The 20,445-nt window shown below is 34.2% G+C and overlaps 3 protein-coding genes across 4 annotated transcripts; all 3 read left to right on the forward strand.

Moving 5' to 3' along the window:
- The first annotated feature begins 1,065 nt into the window (after positions 1-1,065).
- LOC129894995 (acyl carrier protein 1, chloroplastic-like) lies at positions 1,066-2,889 on the forward strand. The gene is made up of 4 exons (XM_055970606.1): positions 1,066-1,227; positions 1,452-1,544; positions 2,351-2,476; positions 2,622-2,889. The coding sequence occupies exons 1-4, from the start codon at positions 1,159-1,161 to the stop codon at positions 2,742-2,744; spliced, it is 411 nt and encodes a 136-aa protein (XP_055826581.1). The 5' UTR covers positions 1,066-1,158; the 3' UTR covers positions 2,745-2,889.
- Positions 2,890-3,870: 981 nt separating this feature from the next.
- LOC129894077 (coiled-coil domain-containing protein SCD2-like) lies at positions 3,871-13,449 on the forward strand. 2 transcript variants are annotated; one of them, XM_055969586.1, is made up of 17 exons: positions 3,871-4,498; positions 5,253-5,446; positions 6,110-6,185; positions 6,351-6,392; positions 6,489-6,551; positions 6,882-6,931; positions 7,011-7,038; positions 7,271-7,345; positions 7,484-7,594; positions 7,704-7,764; positions 9,326-9,439; positions 9,549-9,667; positions 9,784-9,850; positions 10,451-10,492; positions 11,021-11,061; positions 11,420-11,546; positions 13,087-13,449. In XM_055969586.1, the coding sequence occupies exons 1-17, from the start codon at positions 4,133-4,135 to the stop codon at positions 13,209-13,211; spliced, it is 1,701 nt and encodes a 566-aa protein (XP_055825561.1). In that variant the 5' UTR covers positions 3,871-4,132; the 3' UTR covers positions 13,212-13,449. The 2 variants fall into 2 exon arrangements, with proteins under 2 accessions (XP_055825561.1, XP_055825562.1); XM_055969587.1 differs by having other exon boundaries at positions 4,361-4,498; positions 5,257-5,446.
- A 3,087-nt stretch (positions 13,450-16,536) lies between these two features.
- On the forward strand, positions 16,537-20,140 carry LOC129896474 (serine carboxypeptidase-like 45). Its single transcript, XM_055972393.1, has 10 exons — positions 16,537-16,938; positions 17,039-17,140; positions 17,253-17,348; positions 17,807-17,899; positions 18,010-18,089; positions 18,233-18,514; positions 18,603-18,727; positions 19,195-19,287; positions 19,397-19,514; positions 19,777-20,140. Exons 1-10 carry the CDS (start codon positions 16,686-16,688, stop codon positions 19,924-19,926), a joined length of 1,392 nt encoding a protein of 463 aa, XP_055828368.1. The 5' UTR covers positions 16,537-16,685; the 3' UTR covers positions 19,927-20,140.
- The last annotated feature ends 305 nt before the right edge of the window (positions 20,141-20,445 follow it).

Here is a 20,445-nt window from a genome sequence, read left to right on the forward strand (position 1 = left end):
AAAAAAGGAAGAAGAACGTTGTATGATGACGGCGGCAAACTGGTGGTGTGGTGGAGGAAGTAATGGCAAAGAGGTGAGGAAGAAGAAATATTTTTTTAAAAAATAAAAAAAGTCTAATTTAATACCTCTCACGTGCCTAATGAATGTGAATCACAAACAATATGCCATGTAGGCAAAAAATGTTTAAATGGTTCAAATTCGGGAGGGTATAGATGTTCAATAGGTACAAGATCGAATTAAGGTGTCTAAGTGAATAATGCAGACAAGTTTAAGGGAATACAGATGACTTAAGCCTAGATTATATAATTGATGGTATCATGATACCTTTTCGATATATGATGTATCATGATATATTTTAGATACATTATATCAAGATACCTTTCTGATAGATGATGTATCATGATACCTTTTCGATATATTATATAATGATACATTTCTAACATATGGTGTATCATAATACCTTTCGATACATTACATAATGATATATTTTCGATACATGATAAGCCTTATGTTTGCCTAGTTGTGTCGATTTTCCTTTATTATAGGCATGTAGTATGCTGACTTACCCAAATGTTTTTTTAGCTTGTTATGTACATTATTGTCTATGGTTTTAAAAAGTTGTTAATATAATTCTTGAAAATTTAACCTTCTAGATAGTATTAGATTTGAATCTAAAGTTTGCTCATATATTTTTTAATTTAAAGTACAAAATATGAGATTGTCGTCTAATGTTTGAATACCTTATAAAATATTGGATCACGATCTAATGATGTACAAAATTAAGAGGAAAGAACGAATACATGTAGAGTTCTGAATTTAAAATTCTAGATTTTTTTAAATTAATGAATACAAAATTAATAATTTATACGTCTTCAAGTAACTAGGTTCTGCCCCCTGATTGCACGTGGTCAAGTTGAGAAAGGTTGAATGGAGACAAAACATTAGCTAGCAAAGCATCCCCAGCTATGACACATAAGAAAGCAATATGATATACATACTCTGTAATTTGGATAGGATTTGCTGAGTAAATATTCACCACTCATTCTTCTTTGTTTTGTCAACTTGTAGAATGTTATTCCTGTGCAATTGCTATGACTTCAATTGAATCTTGAAACAAACTAATCCCATTTCTTCTCTGCATTTCTCATTCTTCATAAAATGGCTAGTGTTTCAGCTACTTGTCTCAGATTTGGGTGTTCAGTCAATCAGGTGTTCAACACATTTCAGGTCAACATTACAAATAACTTCATTACTACTATTTCAAATTTCATAAGACCTCTCTATAACCACATTTTACCATAACGACTAAGTTTTTTTTGAAGTAGATTTTTCATATTATGTTCACTGTAACAACATATCGTTACAACACACAATTGACGTTGTTATAAAGAGATTTGACAGTTTATATTATATAGTTCATGAACTAATTCATTCGTGCAAAATATGGGCAGAAAAACAGAGGTGTGAAGTTGGTTTCAGTGGGTTGGGGAAGGAGTACTGCTGGTTTCCCTTCTCTCAGAACATCCCGCTTCCATGTTGCAGCTGTAAATCTTCTTCTTCTCCATTTTCTTTTTTTGTTGCACATATATATAGTTAGCATGTATAAAACAAAATTGAACTATCACTACATTTGTATTAAAACACACCTCTATACCGAGTTGGCCAAATATTTATTCTTAATCGACAACATGTGTACGTAGGCCAACTCAACATAGATGTGTGTTTTAATACAAAGGGACTGATATTGGGGTATGAAACTCGTGAAAAGGTGATTGCTTAGATAGGTAAAAAGAATAATGGATAGTTGAGGTATGAAACTCGTAAAAAATGGTAGTTTAACTATGTTTTTAACCATTTAACTCATAAAACAACTATGAGTTCTTAAACAACAGAATGAGCTAAAACCAGCTATACTTATTATTCCATATATCTCATTCATTGGCCTTGGCAAAATTTATATGTGGCAATATGCGCTCTTTCTTACTAATTTATATGTGGCAATATGCACTCTTTCTTACTAACTTGTTTCACCTGTTCAGGTTTAAACGAGTTAGGTTATGATCTGTTTGTTGACTTGGTTATTCAAAAGATTGAATTCAAAATTACTCATTAAATTGTTCGCCATTACATCCTTTTTTCAAAAGGATAGATTGTTTTGTCAAAGTTAGACATCTCAAACATAATCCTGGTACAAATAGAGCAAAATAGTACATTCTACGTAATCACAAAATTCAAAAGTCTTCTTATTTTTCTTAAACTCGATGTCAAGTCAAATCAGACAAACAAATTGAAACAAAAGCAATAATAGTTTTCACTCATTTACTTGATTTGATCGAGTTTGCATGAGCAGGCAAAGGCAGAGACAGTTGATAAGGTAATAAGCATAGTAAGGAAGCAATTGGCTTTACCAGCAGACACTAAGGTCAGCCCTGAAAGTACTTTCACTAAGGACCTCGGAGCCGACTCTCTTGACACTGTGAGTACTTTCAATATCGGATGCAGGATTTTCATCAAAATAATTCAACATCTAGTTACTATACGTATATTAATTTTTTAAAAAAATTAACCTTATACATACAGTATTAGAATGTGCCTAATAAGTGTTTGTAACGCACGAACAGGTGGAGATTGTGATGGCCCTAGAAGAAGAGTTTGGGATTGCAGTAGAAGAAGAGAACTCTGAGAATATTGTAACAGTCCAAGATGCTGCTGACTTGATTGAAAAACTTGTTGAAAAGAAGTAGACATTTTTAATTAGGATGGAAAATGAGAGTGAGTTTTAATTTTAGCTCAATTTTTATGGACTCATTGTAATTCATATTCATGGATTGCATTCTTTTTGCAACACTTTGTTTTTTTGGTATCTAAATGATGATGAATTTTCTTTAATACTGTGTTCTTCTTCTTATTATTATTATCATTCCAAACGTTACTAATTAGATTTACAATTGTATTTTATTAGTTGAGTAATTATATTACCTGTCTAATCCTTCCGACAATGATGCTTAATAAAGAACCTCCAATAATTTTTTTTGCTTCCTAAGTAGTAATGCCATCTGTGACAACAATGGAGAGTAGCGTGAATTTTGATTCACTTTAATAATCATCTTAGGTGAATTGTATATTTTTTAAAAAGAATTAATGACGTGACGATTTTTTTTTAAAGTGTCTACTTGTGCATTAGTAAAATTAAAGGTTACAGTTGCTAGTTGAAGTCAAGTTAAGAGTCATATTTATATATTATACCTTAAATTAAATATAAACAATTCATATAGATCTCCGAGCAACTGAAATCATTGTCCTTTCTAACTAAAATAAATAGTCAAAAAGAGGATGAATAAATTGAGATTTCTCTAGATTATTTTATCAATCTTTAATATGTAGGAAATAATTTATTTTATTATTTATATTTAAATAATGAGATAAAATAATTTTGAAACTAAAAATATTCATTATCAAACACAAAATAAAATAATTTCTTGAAATATATTTGAATTATAATCTTTATCTCCTCAATGTTCTTAAGTCTTAACAATGAAATTTTATCCCAATCAAATAGTTCGATAGTGTAATTTTTTTTTTAGCTATCAATGCATATAGAAATATTAATCTGTAACTTGTGATAAAAATAATCATCCATCATAGTGGTACAATTATAAAAAATAAAATAATGTAATTAGCATGTTATCATATGTTAATATGTTATATATTCGATATAAAATTTATAGACATAATACATAAATATGTGTTTTAACTTAATTTTATACAAAGATAAATATATATATATATATATATATATATATATATTATGTGATATAATACAAGTAGGAGGTTGAGATTAAAATATAAAAAGGAACAAATAGAATAGCTCAAGGTCCATTTAACGGTAACTGAAATCAGAGCTAGCTGTTTTTGTGAACGGTCATTTCTTCCGTTTCTATCGTCTCTCCCGCGATACGCGTTTCATTTTCTCTTAAATTATACTTTTCCTGAGCTGACGTTTGACGCCGTCTTTTTATCCGTCAAATCTCTTTCTTTCTACCGATCTTCCATCGGAGAAAATCTAGGTCCTAACGATTTCCATGGAAATCTAGAAACTTCTCAAAATTTACGTATAGTTGCGGCGGAGTAGATGGATCGGCGGAGGACGGGAAGTCCGGTGTACGCCCGACAGTGGAGTGGAGGATCAAGCAGCACGGGTTCATCTTCGCCGGCGGGATCGCCGGCTCATCCCCGTGCTCGGTTGCCTCCTACTGTGACTGGGATGTCTACTATAAAGAGGACTCAGAATGTCGCCGCCAAAGCTGCTGCTCAGCGTTTGGCACAAGTTATGGCTTCTTCTCATAGGCCTGATGAAGACGAGGATGATGATGATCTAGGGTTTAGGCCTCCTACAGCTGCTTTCTCCACTAACGACAATCGGAGTAATAGCAATAGCAAGAACAGTGGTTTGTCTGCTATTTCACTAGCCAAGCCCAATAGATCTCCTTCCCCCTCGGTAATTTTTAGTAACTCTTTTTTTTTTCTAAATTGAACTGTGTTTCCTATGTTAAATTTTCTGCATAGTTATTGACTGTTGCATGATTTGATGTGAGATTATGAATGATTCATTGTTATTGCGCAATTTAGTGGAATTTGTTTGGATTGGAATCGGTTGGTCAATCAGATTCTTGATGAAAAAAGAAAAAAAGTTAATTAGAGGAGGGAAAAAAGTATATTTGCAGGTCAACCCTTTTCTTAGGCAATACATTTTCTGACTGGAAACATATGCTAACATTGCTTGACTATGTGGGAAAGTGCACATTATTTTTGATTTGACTTTTCATCTGCTGGCTCAAGATTCAATGAAGTAATTTTGCTGTTGATATATCTCGTTCTAAAATCTGAAAGCCAAAGGCTGTTATATTTCACCTCTCATCTTGAGAGCCAGAATATACAAAAGTCGCGGTGTGGGTGTGTGGGTGAGTGGGAGGTGGAGAAAAAGTCAGGAAGACACATGCTATGGGGTGTGGCGATAATGAAAAATTGACTTCTCTTATCCAACAAAAGTAAAGGAATGAAAAATTGGCTTCTATCTGAAGAGATTTCTGTGTTGCAGAAGTATCAAGTCTGGCGACTCTTGGGATCCACTTTCTAGAAGACATTTCTATTAGTAACATTTTTTAATTAACTACTAATGCTTTATAAGTATTCATACAAATACTTTGCTTAAGAGTCTTTTTCTGATGGTAATTAGATGCTATCATGTTTAGTTAGGTCGGAACTTTATGGATCACTCTCCTTCTGTTCGTTCATCGTCTACTGGTAGACCCGCCTCGGTGTCTGTTCGTACATCAGCAGCGGCAACAACAACTGGAGCAATACTGCAACCGAGTAGGTCATCAGTGAGAACTCAAGTTACCATACCACCAATAGAACCTCCTAGTAATCGCTTGAGAGAGAAAAGGTAACCATTGCTATTTTCTTTATCTTCTACTGATGACATCTATTAATATTTTGATTTAATATTTGACTAAACTACATCATCAATTTTATTTTTTTGGGACAAAACTAGTATACCGTGTAACTTCAACTTCCCAGTGCTTATTTAATACTTGCATTGCACAGATGGATTGCTACTTCTGTCTTGTTTATTTTGAAACTAAAACTAAAAACAGATTACAGTTGGACTGAAATTGAAATTGTGAATTTCTGACCTGACATTGAGATTTCACCTAGTTCTCACCTTTTCTAACTTACGGCATTTTTAATCATCTTTTTCTCGCTTGTCATTGCTTATGATGCTTAATTTGTAAAAGATTGGAAGTAAGCATAGTTTATTTGTCGAATACATGACAACCTACATAGAATTAAGGACTAGTCTTGTGATTTTCAAGAGCAATCAATGAACTGTCAGTCGACTGCCTCTCAATCCCATATGGTAAGACTACATTAGAAAGCCTTCTTCCTGTGACAAACAGGAGGACTGTGGCAAATAACCATATGACATATTTTAAATTGTACTATAGTTGATGTTCCCTTAATCTGTATAATATCTTGATGCAATGTGTATTCTTTTTTATCATGGCAAGCGATGATGATCTTTAACTGTATTAGATATTAATTTTAGGTTCACACCAGAATTAGGACGAATTGATTTGAAGGATTCTGGAAATGATCGTGAGACTTCTGTGCTTCGTGATGAGGTATGTCATCCTAGTGAAGTTGGTATCTGGATGGCTTCTAAAATAGGCTAGACTTGTCCATTCTGGTGCATGTCTTCATTATGACTTGAGGCTCACGTAATTTTGACGATTGGATAAATGACAATTCTGTTAACAATCAAATGAGAGTTTTGTAATTCTTTGCAGCTTGATATGCTTCAAGAAGAAAACGATATTATTTTAGATAAGGTTAGTTGTTTTACCTTTCTACATGAAAAGGATAGATAAAAAAAATAGTTTGTGCGACTTTGTAACTTTTTGGATCACAATTGATGTAATTTACAGCTACGTCGTACAGAAGAACAACGTGAAGAATCTGAAGCTAGGGTTCGTTTGTTGGAGAAACAGGTAATTCACCAATAGTAAGGGTCTACACTGTAGATGGTAGTTTCGTGAGGATGATCCCAATTTTACCTACTATAAATAAATATATGTTCCCAGGACATTTGTAAAATGTTAATAGTTAATTATAAGCACCAAGAAAAGGGGTGCAGCCGATTATTGTGCGAAGTGGTTTCAGTCAACTTATGATAATAACTCTTAACTGGTCTTCATTGAATAAGACATATATTACTTATGTCGTTATAGAACGGGATTCTAGTGGAGGTCATGGTTGGTCTTGATTTAGTTTTCTAGATTTAACAGTTGTATGAAGCTATTGCGATTCCTTTTTTACAGGTTGCTTCTCTTGGAGAAGGACTATCACTTGAAGCCAAATTATTAAGCAGGTACAATCTGTAATGTTTTCTCCCCTTCCATATTTCTGCTCAACAAACATGGTCTGATGATGGTATGCAATGACTACAGGAAGCAAGAAGCACTTCGCCAGAGAGAGGTAGCTTGAAGAACTGTGAATACAATTAGTAAAGACAAACATTGTTACCAACTGTGTCACTGATGCATCAAATACTGTTGCTTGTCAAACTTTTTTAATGTTTTAACTTTAGTTACATGTCTAGACAAGTCTATTGGGAATAATGATAATACTCCTTCTTGTCTGCTTAATGTTTATGCTTCTATTGCTTTTGGTTTAACGATACTGTTCTTCTCCGGCATTGTTATTGCAGGCTGCTCTTAAAGCTGCCCAGCAAACTAAGGATGGAAGAGAAGACGAAATTACGATACTTCGTACTGAAATTGAAGTTAGTTCACGCTACTCTTAGGACCTATCCCCACAAAAAAAAAGTTCATGCTACTCTCTGGGTGCTGTGTGTTTTCTATTGTCACTGATCTTTCTTTTTACTTTCTTTTTTTTTTTTTGCAAATTTTGCTTTGTTCAGAACTTGAAGGACGACGCTGCGAATGCAATGGAACAGTTTCAGGAAGCTGAAGCTGAAGCAAAAGCTCTTCGAACAATGACACAGAGAATGATTTTGACCCATGAAGAGATGGTTGTTGTTTGAATTCTGATGAGATAACTTTTTGCCTTTAGCTTCAGATTATGCTACTCACTAACCAGTCTTTCTCACTTTGATCTCTGTTGTCCTTTTGACACTCTAGGAGGAGGTGGTTCTAAAGAGATGTTGGCTTTCTCGATACTGGGGCCTAGCTGTACAATATGGTAATTCGCTTAATCAGCATCCTTCTTGTGGATTTAATTAGTGGTTGTAATATGTATAGTACTATAGTTATTGTTCTGAAGTTACAATCTTTAGCATCTTTCAATTGCTTACATAGGATAAAACGTGTTTCTTGGCTTAACAAGTAGAGAAATACCATGATCACTGAAAGCGTCCAAAATGTAGCAATTATGAAATTGAGAAAGCTCTCCTAGTCAGATGACCAAAGAAATGGATGAAGTTTTAGTTAGAGAAGGTTCAAGGAGCATCAAAGTTGTCCTACATCGGCCTCCAGATGCACTGGTCCCTAGGTATGACACCATTGTGATTGAACGTGTTAAAAGGGGGGCCGAGAATACGCAAAATCACATGAAAGGTTCCCCTGAATGACTTATAATGTCTTGAATTCCATGTAGATCAAGCAAATAAAAGGCATGGTAGAATTAAAAGATATATATAGGCAGCACCATTAGTTGGGATTAAATTTAGTTATATTTGCACATTACTTTAGGTCCAGTGTGCGCTCGGAGTCTTTGTAGTCTTGGCAGAGATTTAGAGCCTTTAGAAAATGTAGAAATTTGTACTTTTTATAATATTGGACCAATATGAACTTAATTGGAGCGAGATGGACACTGAGGATTCATCAGACTAACCCTAACTTGCTTGGGTTGAAGCATAGTTGTTATCCAAAATGAAGCAAATCCAAAGAAGGATCTCAAACTGTATTCACTTTATTCCTTCTTTTTCATTACCAGGAATATGCAGGTGCATTCTCCTACTATGAGGTATGCTAGGAATCTTTCGCAACCTATATTGAAAACGTGCTATATGCGGCTTACCGCTCCATGAACAAAGTCTGGTGTTAAGTTAAGAGGAATGTAGAGGAGCGAGCTTACGCTCCTTAAATTTTGAACCTGGGGGAAAATTTAGCTTTCCATTTGACTATCTTAATTCTAATTTTATTTATAATGTTGGTATTCCGGCCAACTAGCCCCCACCTCGATTAACTATCTTGTTCTTTCATGATCCATAAGTCTTAGTTTGCCTTACCAAAGCTTTGATTCACTCAATTGCTATAATCACAAAGACAAGCCACCCAACTCTTTAACATTTTTCACAAAAGCAATAAAGCCACCTCTAGTTGAAATAGTTTGGCTGACTATCCTTGGAACCATTTTAAATTACTAGTCTTATGTTTAGAATGAAATTACCACGCAATATAATTTAGGGATAAAATTGGAATATTGTTGGTGATAAGTTGAGGACCAATTACCCAAAAAATTGATATATGAGAGTACTAAAAACATTTAATGATACGTGGAAGTCTTGTAATGAACTAAGCAGTAGCCTATTCATTTTCATGTTCAATCTTATTCATGAAACCATTTTTTTTGGTTAAGTACTCTATTTTATAAGTGTGTTCATCCTGGGTTTTTGAGGCTGTTTAGTCATGTGGTTTCTTTAATATTTACCCTACTTTTTTGTTTTGGGTGGGTGGTGGGTGGGGTGGGGTGGAAGGGGGATGCTAATAGTGAATTGGTGTGCTAACTTTTGGGGTTTCAGGTATCTGTGCAGATATAGCAGGGACGAAGCATGAACATTGGTCATCTTTTGCGCCTCTTCCATTTGAAGTTGTGATTTCTGCTGGCCAGAAGGCCAGGGAGGAATCCTGGAATGGTGCTTAGCTTTTCCTTGCAATTTTCCGTCCTGCATTAACTCCAAGATGTGCCTTTTTTCTGCTCTCATTGCATCTAAGTTTAATTTTAATCTCTCTTGTGCTGAGCAGGTGGCGATGATTCTGATCGGAGCAAACGTGCTCGTGACATTAGTGACTTGTCTGGAGAGGGAAATATTGAGAGTATGCTGTCAGTTGAAATGGCTCTAAGAGAATTAGCTTCCCTCAAGGTTTCTGTTTGTTTCCTTCCTATGTTGCAAATGCTGTGCATTATATTATTTCTCAAAAAATAAAACAACAAAATGTGCAGTATATTCTGTAAACAACATTTTTTTTCTGCTTTTAGGTAGAAGATGCTGTTATTCTTGCATTGGCACAGCATCGGCGCTCAAATGTAGTCCGGCAGTCCTCTGGTATGACTTGTGGTTTTGTGTGAATTTGTGGTTCTGTTGGCGTCAATGTATGAAACTGATTTTGTCTACTTTGTACTCCTCTCATCTCAGGTTTATCTGTTGTATGCTTTTACACATCAAAATTTCCATCTCCTAGAGTTCATGCATTTTTTCTTGACACCATATCTGATGTTACATAATTGCAGTATGGCATAGTCATCAGTTTAGAGCAAATACCTGTTGTCCTTACCAAAGGGTGGCTATTGTCCTCTGGCCATGTAAACCTGCATGTGCTCAGTTGAGCATGAGAACTTTAAGGATGGTTTACATTGGCCATTTGTCCATCTCTGTGTTGTTTGGAATCCTAATGTCTATTATTAACTTGACTGCTCGCTAAACATCCAGTGGCACATGTACTTTTCCTTAATGATTAAATCGCCAGTTTTCTTGCCGTTCCATCTGGTGCAGTTCTCTTATGTTCAAGCCCCTTATCCATCTTTTGTTAGTTTGAAAATAGAATAATCTCAAACTTATGTTAGTTTGAAAATTGAATAATCGCAACAAAAAAATAAAATAAATAGAATAACATTGACTGTCTTTTATGCTTTTGTTGCTTGGCAGATCCTAAATCGTCTGCTGACCCCAAGTTGATGGATGCATATGGTAAGGAATATGCTCAATCCACTTATACAAATTTGAACATGTTTGATTTGGAATACCTCGATTTGCTGGTTATTTGAATATCCTCCTTAACTAGGATTGGTAGACTTATTATTTACATTCCTATTTTAAGAATTTGTTAAAAACACTTTAATGTCATTCTCCCTTTTCTGGACTCAATTTGCCCACGGGGAGGGGGAAAAGGGGGGGGAAGGGGGGTTCTTTAAGAAAACCTGTGTTTTATGTGAGAGCAGCTGGAATACTCCCTTCTTGATCCTATGTTCTGTACATATAGACTCTCTTTGGGACTTCTATGCAGATGTTAAAGATGCAATTCCTTTTATAAATCAGTGTCATTTCCCCATTTTGGACTTCAATATTTGTTCTTTTTCTAGGCTGTTTGGTATATAGGTCATGCCTTGTTAAAACTGGAGGCTGTTGACATGTTGATTTGCTATGGTATAACATGTGCCTTCTTTCTTGGGGTTCTTTACAAGTGTTTGATCTAGAGTTGTGTGTTTTTGGTTGCAGAGTTGGGGCAAGAGGAGTCAGAAGATGTTCTTTTCAAGGAGGTCAGTTGTCTTTTCATGATTTAGTTATTTTGTTCTGGAGCCATTTTCTCTTCTTCTGTTGTATTGGCCCCTGAATATCAGTTGGCATGCTGGGAAAACAGAGCTTTTTCATTGTTTCCCTCATAGCATAATGAAGTTATACATATCATACTCCTTTACCTATAAAATAAATAAATAAAAAATTACATACATGCTCTGGTGAGACCAATTTTACTAGATGGAAAATTTGTTAGATCTATAAAGATCTGAATAGAGGCCATGGTTTAGTTGAATGTTGAAACTACTTGAGGAGTATTCCACTTGACCAATGTCGGTTGCATTAGTTCCACCACGTGATGAGCCATTGTTAAAATTTCAGGCTTGGCTTACATACTTTTGGAGGAGAGCCAAAGTGCATTGTGTAGAAGAAGATATTGCAGAAGAGAGGCTTCAGGTCTGGATTGGCCGTAGTGGACAGTCACCAACCACTCATGATGCAGTTGATGGTAATTAACTTCCTCAGCTTTTTTCTTGAATAAAGGAATACAATCCTTACTACTAATTAAAGTTCAAATAATGGTAGCTTTCACATTCCATTGTTGCCACTTAAACAACTCCATTAGAGCCTTCCTGTTACAGAAAAAGTGTCTCCCTAAAAAGTCCATGTACCTAGAATCTTATTATGTTTAATCAAGATTTAAGCATAAAAAACTGTTTAGTAATTTTATACTACTAATGAAAGCCCAAACTCCTGCAATATATAGCTGAGTCTCTTGATCCATTATAGTTTAGCTCTCTGGATACCCCCCGTTTTATGATGCTAGCTTGAGGTCGGATAGGAGCTAAATTGGTCTTACTACACTCCACTTTCCTACAAGAATTGTCTCCTATTACAATTTTATTTTTATTTTTCTCAATACTTCCAAAGGAACTTTTCATTTTAAAATTTAGGAAATTATATTTAACATGGAAATTGAAGTCCTTTGAAAAATCACACGTTCTTTTTATTTATTGGTAATATGTAACTTTCATTAATATACCATACTAGGAAAAGTTACAACTAAATAGTGTCTCACAAGGTCGAGCAACAATTATGGCAGGAAATTTCAATTTAAACAGATTCAAGGAAAGTAAAAGAAAAAATTCTGAACAATATCTACTACATAAAGTTACAAATGTAATAGGGTTGAATTTTTAATAATTAATATAGAAATAATTTGAAAATAATTTTGTCCCTTCACTTATAACAGAGTTGCTCTTTGCTCTGCCAGAACAGCAATTAAGATGCCTCTAAAAGCACGTTAGGAGCTTCCACTTATCATGGTAGTGAAGTCCATACTTTGTAGGCTTGTTGGAAAAGCGCTATGTTTTTGTAAACCACATTGGTTAGATTGGACCCACAAAGCTAGTTTTACCTAGACTTCATGTTGTCTGTGGTGCCATAGAACATTCTTTTGTAGGCCTTGGTGGAAGAGCTTTTTGTGTAAAGCTATAATTGATCATCACATGCATTGGTGAGCATTGGACCAGCAAAGCTAGTGTTACCCAGATTTCATGTTTTCAATGGTGCCATGGGAATATATCCTCTATAATATATCTTCCATCCACACACCCTATTTCTTTGTTTCTCTTTTCTCTTACATATTTATGAAGGACAGCTAAAAGAATTGAAACTCTTCTCTCCCTTTCCACTGATAGGGCTTGGCGTAACCTATTCCAGATTGAGTTTATTGCACTCACTGGAAGTTGTTACCTAGTGATATGGCATTGCCACCTATTCGTAATTCCTTCCATCATCGCTCCAAGTATATAGATGCTTGGCATGATGAGGGCTTAAAGGAAAAAGGACGTGTTCAGAGGAAAAAATGATGCCTTGGGATATAACTTTGTGGACAACATTATTATAGTCTATTTTAATCTTTCATTATGCTATAAATGAAGCGACTTCTGAGGACTTGAATGGAGAAAATTAAGAGTTAAAATTGTCTTTTGATTGTGTATCTGAAACATATTGACCGTATAGTAAATTGTTGCTCATTTTCACAGTCGAAAGAGGTTTAATAGAATTGAGGAAGCTGGGGATAGAACAGCAGCTGTGGGAAGCTTCTCGTAAAGAAATCGACCAACCTAATAATGGCAAAATCACTGCGGATTCAGATGCATCTCCATGATGGACATGCATCAATGTACTTGTTTGATGTCTATTCTTTTAAGAATTGTATTCTTCCCTTTTTCCTTTTTCTTTTTTCTTTTTTCTTTTTTGGGTTTACAATTCAGATATTCCTTCTTCGTCATCTTTTAATATATTCTTCCGGTTTGTTTTTCTGGAATTTTGAAATGGTAGAGCTTGAGAACAGATAAATTGTAATTAGTAGTTGTTTGTATAATCAATTGAGTGATGCAAAAGTGGTATAGATGTTACCTTTTGTTAAATTAAATAATTTCCATTAGTAACACAAGACGTGTCAGAGACCCCAGCAGAAGGAAGAGTGCAAGTGGAAGTGGGAAAAGTATCTGTGAAACATTATTATTGCTGGCATGAAATTCATAAAAAAAGAACATATAATGTTTGAGCGTGCAAAAGATGTTATATGTTGTTTTTGGAAATTGTATTCTTATGTGTGTCTTTCACGCTGCATATATTAATGATGAGTAAATGCAATTGAAGTTAGAGTCATCAATCTTCTAGCGTGGTTATAGGCGCTAAAACCTGATGTTACTGTTCATCTTTTCTTAAATTATTATTCCGTCCGTCCATCTTTACTTGTCACTTGACAAATAATAAATAAAATAAATTTAATAATGAGAGATGATTTCTATATAACGGCAAAATAAATATTCCTAATTAATATTTTTTTAGAAACATGTAAAAAAAGAATCATTATCGAGAACTATTAGGAAATACGTGTATGCGTATTGGGCAAAATGTCAAATGGTCATATCATCTAGACGGAGTCTCTAAAGTCTAATCATACCAACTATTTGCTTCTCAAGTCTCAATGTAGGTAATGAATAAGATTTATATTATACACGTAACACGTTGATGATATTGTAATATTTTTGATGATATTATAGATTGAAATTTAAATGTTATAGCAGGATGTCCATTATGTTAAAGCGGAATGATAATTCAAAACGTCGTTACCTCCCAAAAGTGATGCATTGGCCTTAAATAAGTCAACAAATTAGGTGCACTATATTTCTTAAGTTAGTTAGGGAAGGTTAGAGTTTGAAAAAATGCCACCAAAAAGATGTCATTGACTTGTGTTCAAGTGTTAACAGCTAATTTCCAAAGTGGGTATTAAAGTGATATTAATGTTTAGCTGAAAAGAAGACAATGTATCTCCCTGTATGAGATTCAATTGAATAATCTTCGTAGAAAAAATTATATTGCATGTATAGATAAAATATATTATATTTATAAAATTATTGCATATTCTCAACTTGAAACATCAAATGCAATGGTAAAAATGGCTTCTTGTTGTAAGTTTGTGTCTTAGTTATGACACACTGTACACTCGCATCTTTTGAATTTCTTTCTTGAAATTCTTTGCTTGTGACTGAACAAAGATTGGACCATGAAGGGCCCTGAGTCTAGTGACAAAGCCACATATAGTTGAATAACTTTGATCGAAAAATTATATGTATATAGAATACTTGAACGAAATTTCTAAATTCGCCAATGATCAAGGCTACCATAGATAAATGGTGGAAGCTTAGATGTCTATCAGTCTCCACTTTCGGGCAGTTATGAAAGTGGGAAAAAGAGAATGATTTAAGTAAGTGGAACTTTTGTAAAGTTTCTTTCTGGGTTGTAGGGGACTGGGGGTGGGGGGTGGGGGGCGGGGGTGGACCCTAGCTTAGAAGTAGAAGGTATAATGGGGTTCTTGTGAATGTGTGTGAAAAGTGAATTGACAAATCATGATACTTCATTATTATTATAAGACCTTTTTCTTGAGGTGGCCAAAGACTATTATAATCCATTCAACCTAATACATACATAAAGAAAAGGCCTGTCTACAAGACTGTTTTATTTGATTTGAAGTATATATATACACCATTATCCACTTTTATACATTCATTGACAAGATTCTTAGAAGTTAGAGCCCGTTTGGACTGATTTATAAGTTGTTGATAAATTATTTTCAGCTTTTTTGAGTGTTTAGATGACTAACTTAAAATCATTTTGTGTTTAAAATAAGCTCGAAAAAATAATTGAGTCTGTTTGACTTAACTTATCTAAAATAACTTATAAGCAGAAAGCAACTTATAAGTTATTTTAAATAAGTTAAGTCAAACAAGATTAGTCTTAGTGCACCGCATCGTCTCATTTCCTCTTCTTTTAGCTTATATGTTTATCAAGTGCCGAATTTTTTTATTTTTCAGTTGAGTTAATGTTTAAAATTCTTTATAAGTTTCATATTTAAACTATGCTCAACTACAATTATAATAATAATTTAGTGGAATTTTTAGCTTTATAAGTTCTTGGAAGAAAAGAAATTATGATCCTGTCATGCTCTTTACTTGAAGATGAAGCAATAAATTATAATTTTTCCCTCTGGAGATACCATAATTCATGTTCATTTTTCACACATTTAGTGAGACACAGAAAAGTATTCTTGTAAAGCGACTTTCAAGAAAGAAACATGCCTTTCCAGTGTTTTAGCTACCTGCCCAAAAAGATGACCTACTATGTGCTGGTTTTTAACTTTGTACTCATTATCTTGGCCCTTGGGAACCTAAAATTTATACTCCGATTAAATTTAAGTGTCTTATTTTCTGCTTAATATGTCTTAAGAAAAGTAAGTATTTCAATTTTAACATTTTACATGACAAGTTTAAGTTCATATGATTTAAAAGATTATACATTTTTAAAAGTCCTGTCCAATCAAATTAAGACACTTAAATTGAAATAGAGGAGATGCTACTTTCATCATTATTTAATTATGAAAGCTTCTAATAAAGATAAAATGAGAAGTTAAAATATAAGAAGTTACTGTAATACAGAAAGGTCTCATTTTCTCAGAATGGACAAAAAATATAGTACCTTGTAAAATGGAAGAGAGGGAATAAATTAACAAGACAGTAATTTTGAGTGAGGATGTCCAACCACCTTTCACTTTCAAGAAATCAAATGCCTACAAGCCCCATTGTAGGCAAAGTGGGGACTGCCACCAATTAAAAGGAATTTCCCCTCTGGTCATTTTGGTCTCTCTCTCTCTCTCATCAATATATTTCCATGCCTACAGTAACTACAGACAAGAAATGATAAAAACTTTTATTATGATATTGATATGTTGGGTTAGGCATGCTATTTCTTTAATCTCCCAACTCTCAACCTCCAAGCTAGTCCATGACTCCATGTTTAAAATAAATGTGATATTAGAATTTTAAGTTTATAAACTTTAGAAAATGTAATTTATTGAATTTTTAGATATAAATATGAAATTTGAATTAAAGTTACCTCGAGAGATCCTGAGTATACTATATGGGCTCATTTGATATGATGAGTTTATCACATATTTGGTTGGGATAAAATCTCAAGTAACTTATTCCCGACCAAACTAACCATATATATATATGTATGTATGTATAGCTCTTCTCTTTCAGTAACTTAAGACTCTCAATCTCTTCTTCTTTTCCTTATGAATTTGCAGATTTCAAAACCAATGGCTATGGCTATTTTTCTCTCTCTTCTTTATGCTTGTGTAGGAATTGTGTCTGCATTGTCTCATCCAGACAAGATCATTAAATTGCCTGGACAACCTCAAGTGGGGTTTCAACAATTTTCAGGATATGTTACTGTTGATGATAAGAAGCAAAGATCTCTCTTTTACTACTTTGTTGAAGCTGAAACAGATCCAGCTTCAAAGCCTTTGGTTTTGTGGTTGAATGGAGGTATACAATTTCAAAAATTTCAAGGCATTCTTGTTTCTGGGGTGTTCTTTTTCTTGATAAAGTTTCAATCTTTTTTGAGTATTTGCAAATTTTATTGCAGGACCTGGATGTTCTTCACTTGGGGTTGGTGCATTTTCTGAAAATGGGCCATTTAGACCAAGAGGACAAGTTCTTGTTAAGAATGAACACAGCTGGAACAAAGGTGATATACCATTTTATCACAGCTGGAAAATTTTCCCATTTTTTTTCCTCTGTTAAATGCATAGTTCTGAGAAGTAGACGGTGTTTGTTTTTCTTTCTTGAAATATTTGCAGAGGCAAACATGTTGTATTTGGAAAGCCCAATTGGAGTTGGGTTCTCTTATTCGACTGATACTTCTTCCTATGAGACAGTAAATGATGAAGTAACAGGTATTTTTGCCACTCCCAAGCAATGCTGCTCAGACTCTTTAAAACAGCTACGGTGCTCACGTCGGATCCTCCAAAAATAGTGCATTTCTCGAGATACAACATTGGTGTGGCATTAGTTTTGGAGAATCCGAGCAACATAGCTCCCAAATATTAATTCAACATGCATTTCACGTTGATACTTTGTGATTCCAACTATTGGTTAATTTCCAAAAGCTTGTTCCTTTTTATATTTTCCTTTTCTTTTATGATTAACATGTGATTGCTGATCTTCAGTAGTATAACTTAATGAAAAGTTAAAGCACCTTTTCCATTAGCTTTAATGTGAATTCTTGAATTGTTCTGATTTTTTAATCCTTGTTTTTTGTCGTAATTGAACTTAGCCTTTGTGAAATTTAAATTTCTTGCTTTCTATGTCTTTGCATCTAAAGTTGTCATCTTTTTTTTTTTGTATTCTTAAGCCAGGGATAATGTTGTATTCTTACTACGCTGGTTCCATAAATTTCCACAGTATAGAAAAAGCAATTTGTTTTTAACTGGTGAAAGTTATGCAGGTAAATTTATTTTATTCCTAACAAGTGCCACAAATGGGAAATTATTTGTTTTTTTTGTTGTTAATTTCTTTTGTTCTTGGTTAATCACATTTTGGCTTGTTTGATTACAGGACATTATGTACCTCAACTAGCAAAGCTCATGATGGCATTTAACAAGAAGCAGCAGCTGTTCAATCTAAAAGGAGTTGCAGTAAGTTTATCCTAAAGTTTCAAAATAAGTTGCAGATCAAAAGTACTTCTTTATTGCTTATATGCATTGTGTTTTCTATTACATGTTATTGAGATATTTAGAAGAAAAGTTCTGTTTCATCCTTTTTTTTTGTTTCGTTGCAGCTAGGTAATCCGGTTCTGGAATTCGCTACTGATTTTAACTCGAGGGCAGAGTACTTCTGGTCTCATGGTCTAATATCAGATCCTACATACAGGATGTTTAGTTCTGCTTGTAATTATTCTCGATATGTTAGCGAGTACTACAGGGACACTGTATCGCCAATCTGTTCGAGAGTCATGAGTTTAGTGAGTAGAGAAACCAGTAAGTTTGTGGACAAGTATGATGTTACCATTGATGTTTGTATTTCCTCTGTGCTTTCCCAATCCAAGATTATAAGTCCCCAAGTAAGTCTTCTTTCTCCGTTTATTTGTTAGGCTTCTCTTGAGTTATTATCCGACTAAATTGAATATCTAAAGTGATACTAATTTCCAGGAAAATGCCGAGAAGTTAGATGTATGTGTGGAAGATGAAGTCGTCAATTACTTAAACCGAAAAGATGTGAGGAGGGCCCTTCATGCCGAGATTGTTGGAGTACGCGGATGGTCTGTTTGCAGCAGGTAAGCGTTCTTGCTTTGCTGTAATGGTAAATAGCCGAATAGCATAGTGCCAAAGAAGAAGTATTTACACAATCAGGTCATATGTTAATTGGTAACCTGGAAAAATGATAACCAAAAATGCTACCATAGGTTAAAATTCATCGCTATGAGTATGCGTGTATATAACTTAAATCCATAGTAGAATATGAAGTGTATCATTGCACTGGCTTCAACTTAACAGGCTTATTAATAATCACCATCTTCTAGTCTCCAATGTTAGCTTGGACTCCCCAAAAATGCTACCACACCTGTGTCTGATCCTCCAAAAAGGCCTACTTTTGGAGGATCCAACATGCGCTTGGTGATATTTTTAAAGAGTTCAAGCAACATAGCTAGTCTTGAGTATTTTATTGACCATTGCCTCTGGTACAATAATTTGCAAGTTTAAAACTTCCTAACATAACAGATACTTCTCATTGCTTCTACAGCATTTTGGACTATCAACTGCTTGACATAGAGATACCAACTATCTCCATAATAGGAATGCTTGTCAAAGAAAGAATTCCAGTCTTAATATATAGGTACATATGCAGACACATTTAATGTCCCTTCATGCACTTAATTCCTCATGTGAGCTCAGCAATTCGTTCGAGGTCTAACACTAATGCTCTCATAATTCTTTACAAACAGTGGGGATCAAGATTCTGTTGTTCCACTGATTGGAAGCCGCGCAACTGTTCAACAACTAGCAACGCAGATGCAGCTGAACACAACTGTCCCCTATAGAGTTTGGTTTGCAGGACAACAGGTAATATTTTATGGATGAATTTTAACTTATACATCCACTAACAGTGCAATTTAACTTTCATTAGAAGGTTACTCGTCTTACTTTTCAGGTTACTTATTCCACTTTTAAGGATAATATCATGCAATTACAAAAAAGAAAAAGAAAAAAGAATTACGTTGTTAATGTATAGAAATTAAACAATATTTATTTCATCGCGTCCAATATACTGTTTTTCAGGCAAAAGGTCATTTCGTTTTTCGTTTTTCGTTTTTTGCTGTGTTAGGTTGGTGGATGGACACATGTTTATGATAATATTCTCTCCTTTGCCACGATTAGAGGTGCTTCTCATGAGGCTCCTTTCTCACAGCCAGAGAGATCACTTGTGTTGTTCAAGTCATTTCTTGAAGGCAAGCCACTCCCTGAAGTTCTCTGATCAGATACCAAATTGTAAATAGCTCTGTCACTATTATCAAAGGATCTTCTTTTGTTTGTTTTTGGCTTTTGCTCTTCATTTTTTGTTTATTCCAAAGATGAAATGAAAGAAGAAGATTAGAAGTATCAAGTGTTAATCTTGATGTAGGGCCTAGTTTGTGTTTAGATAACTGGTTACGTGAACTTGATGAAGAAATTCAATAACTATTTGTTTACATTTGACAGACTTTACTAGTGAAGTCTAAATGAGTTGAGGGTCAGGCTTTACCTGACTCTCTAATACTATGCCGGCTCAGCAAACAACGCTTTCTAGCTTTCATCAGAATTTGGCCCAAACTATCTGTTACAATGTTACCTTCATAAAAAGAACTTATTTGAGTCCTTTAAACATCAAAATAGTTTATTAATTTCAAACTTTTTACGTGTCATGTATAAAATCACGAAATTAAAAAACATTTTGATATATTCTACATATTTTATAAGACTATAATATTCAAACGCCTTTATTACTTTCTTAAAT

Source organism: Solanum dulcamara, chromosome 7 (genome assembly GCF_947179165.1).
Source record: "Solanum dulcamara chromosome 7, daSolDulc1.2, whole genome shotgun sequence".
Lineage (NCBI taxonomy): Eukaryota > Viridiplantae > Streptophyta > Magnoliopsida > Solanales > Solanaceae > Solanum > Solanum dulcamara.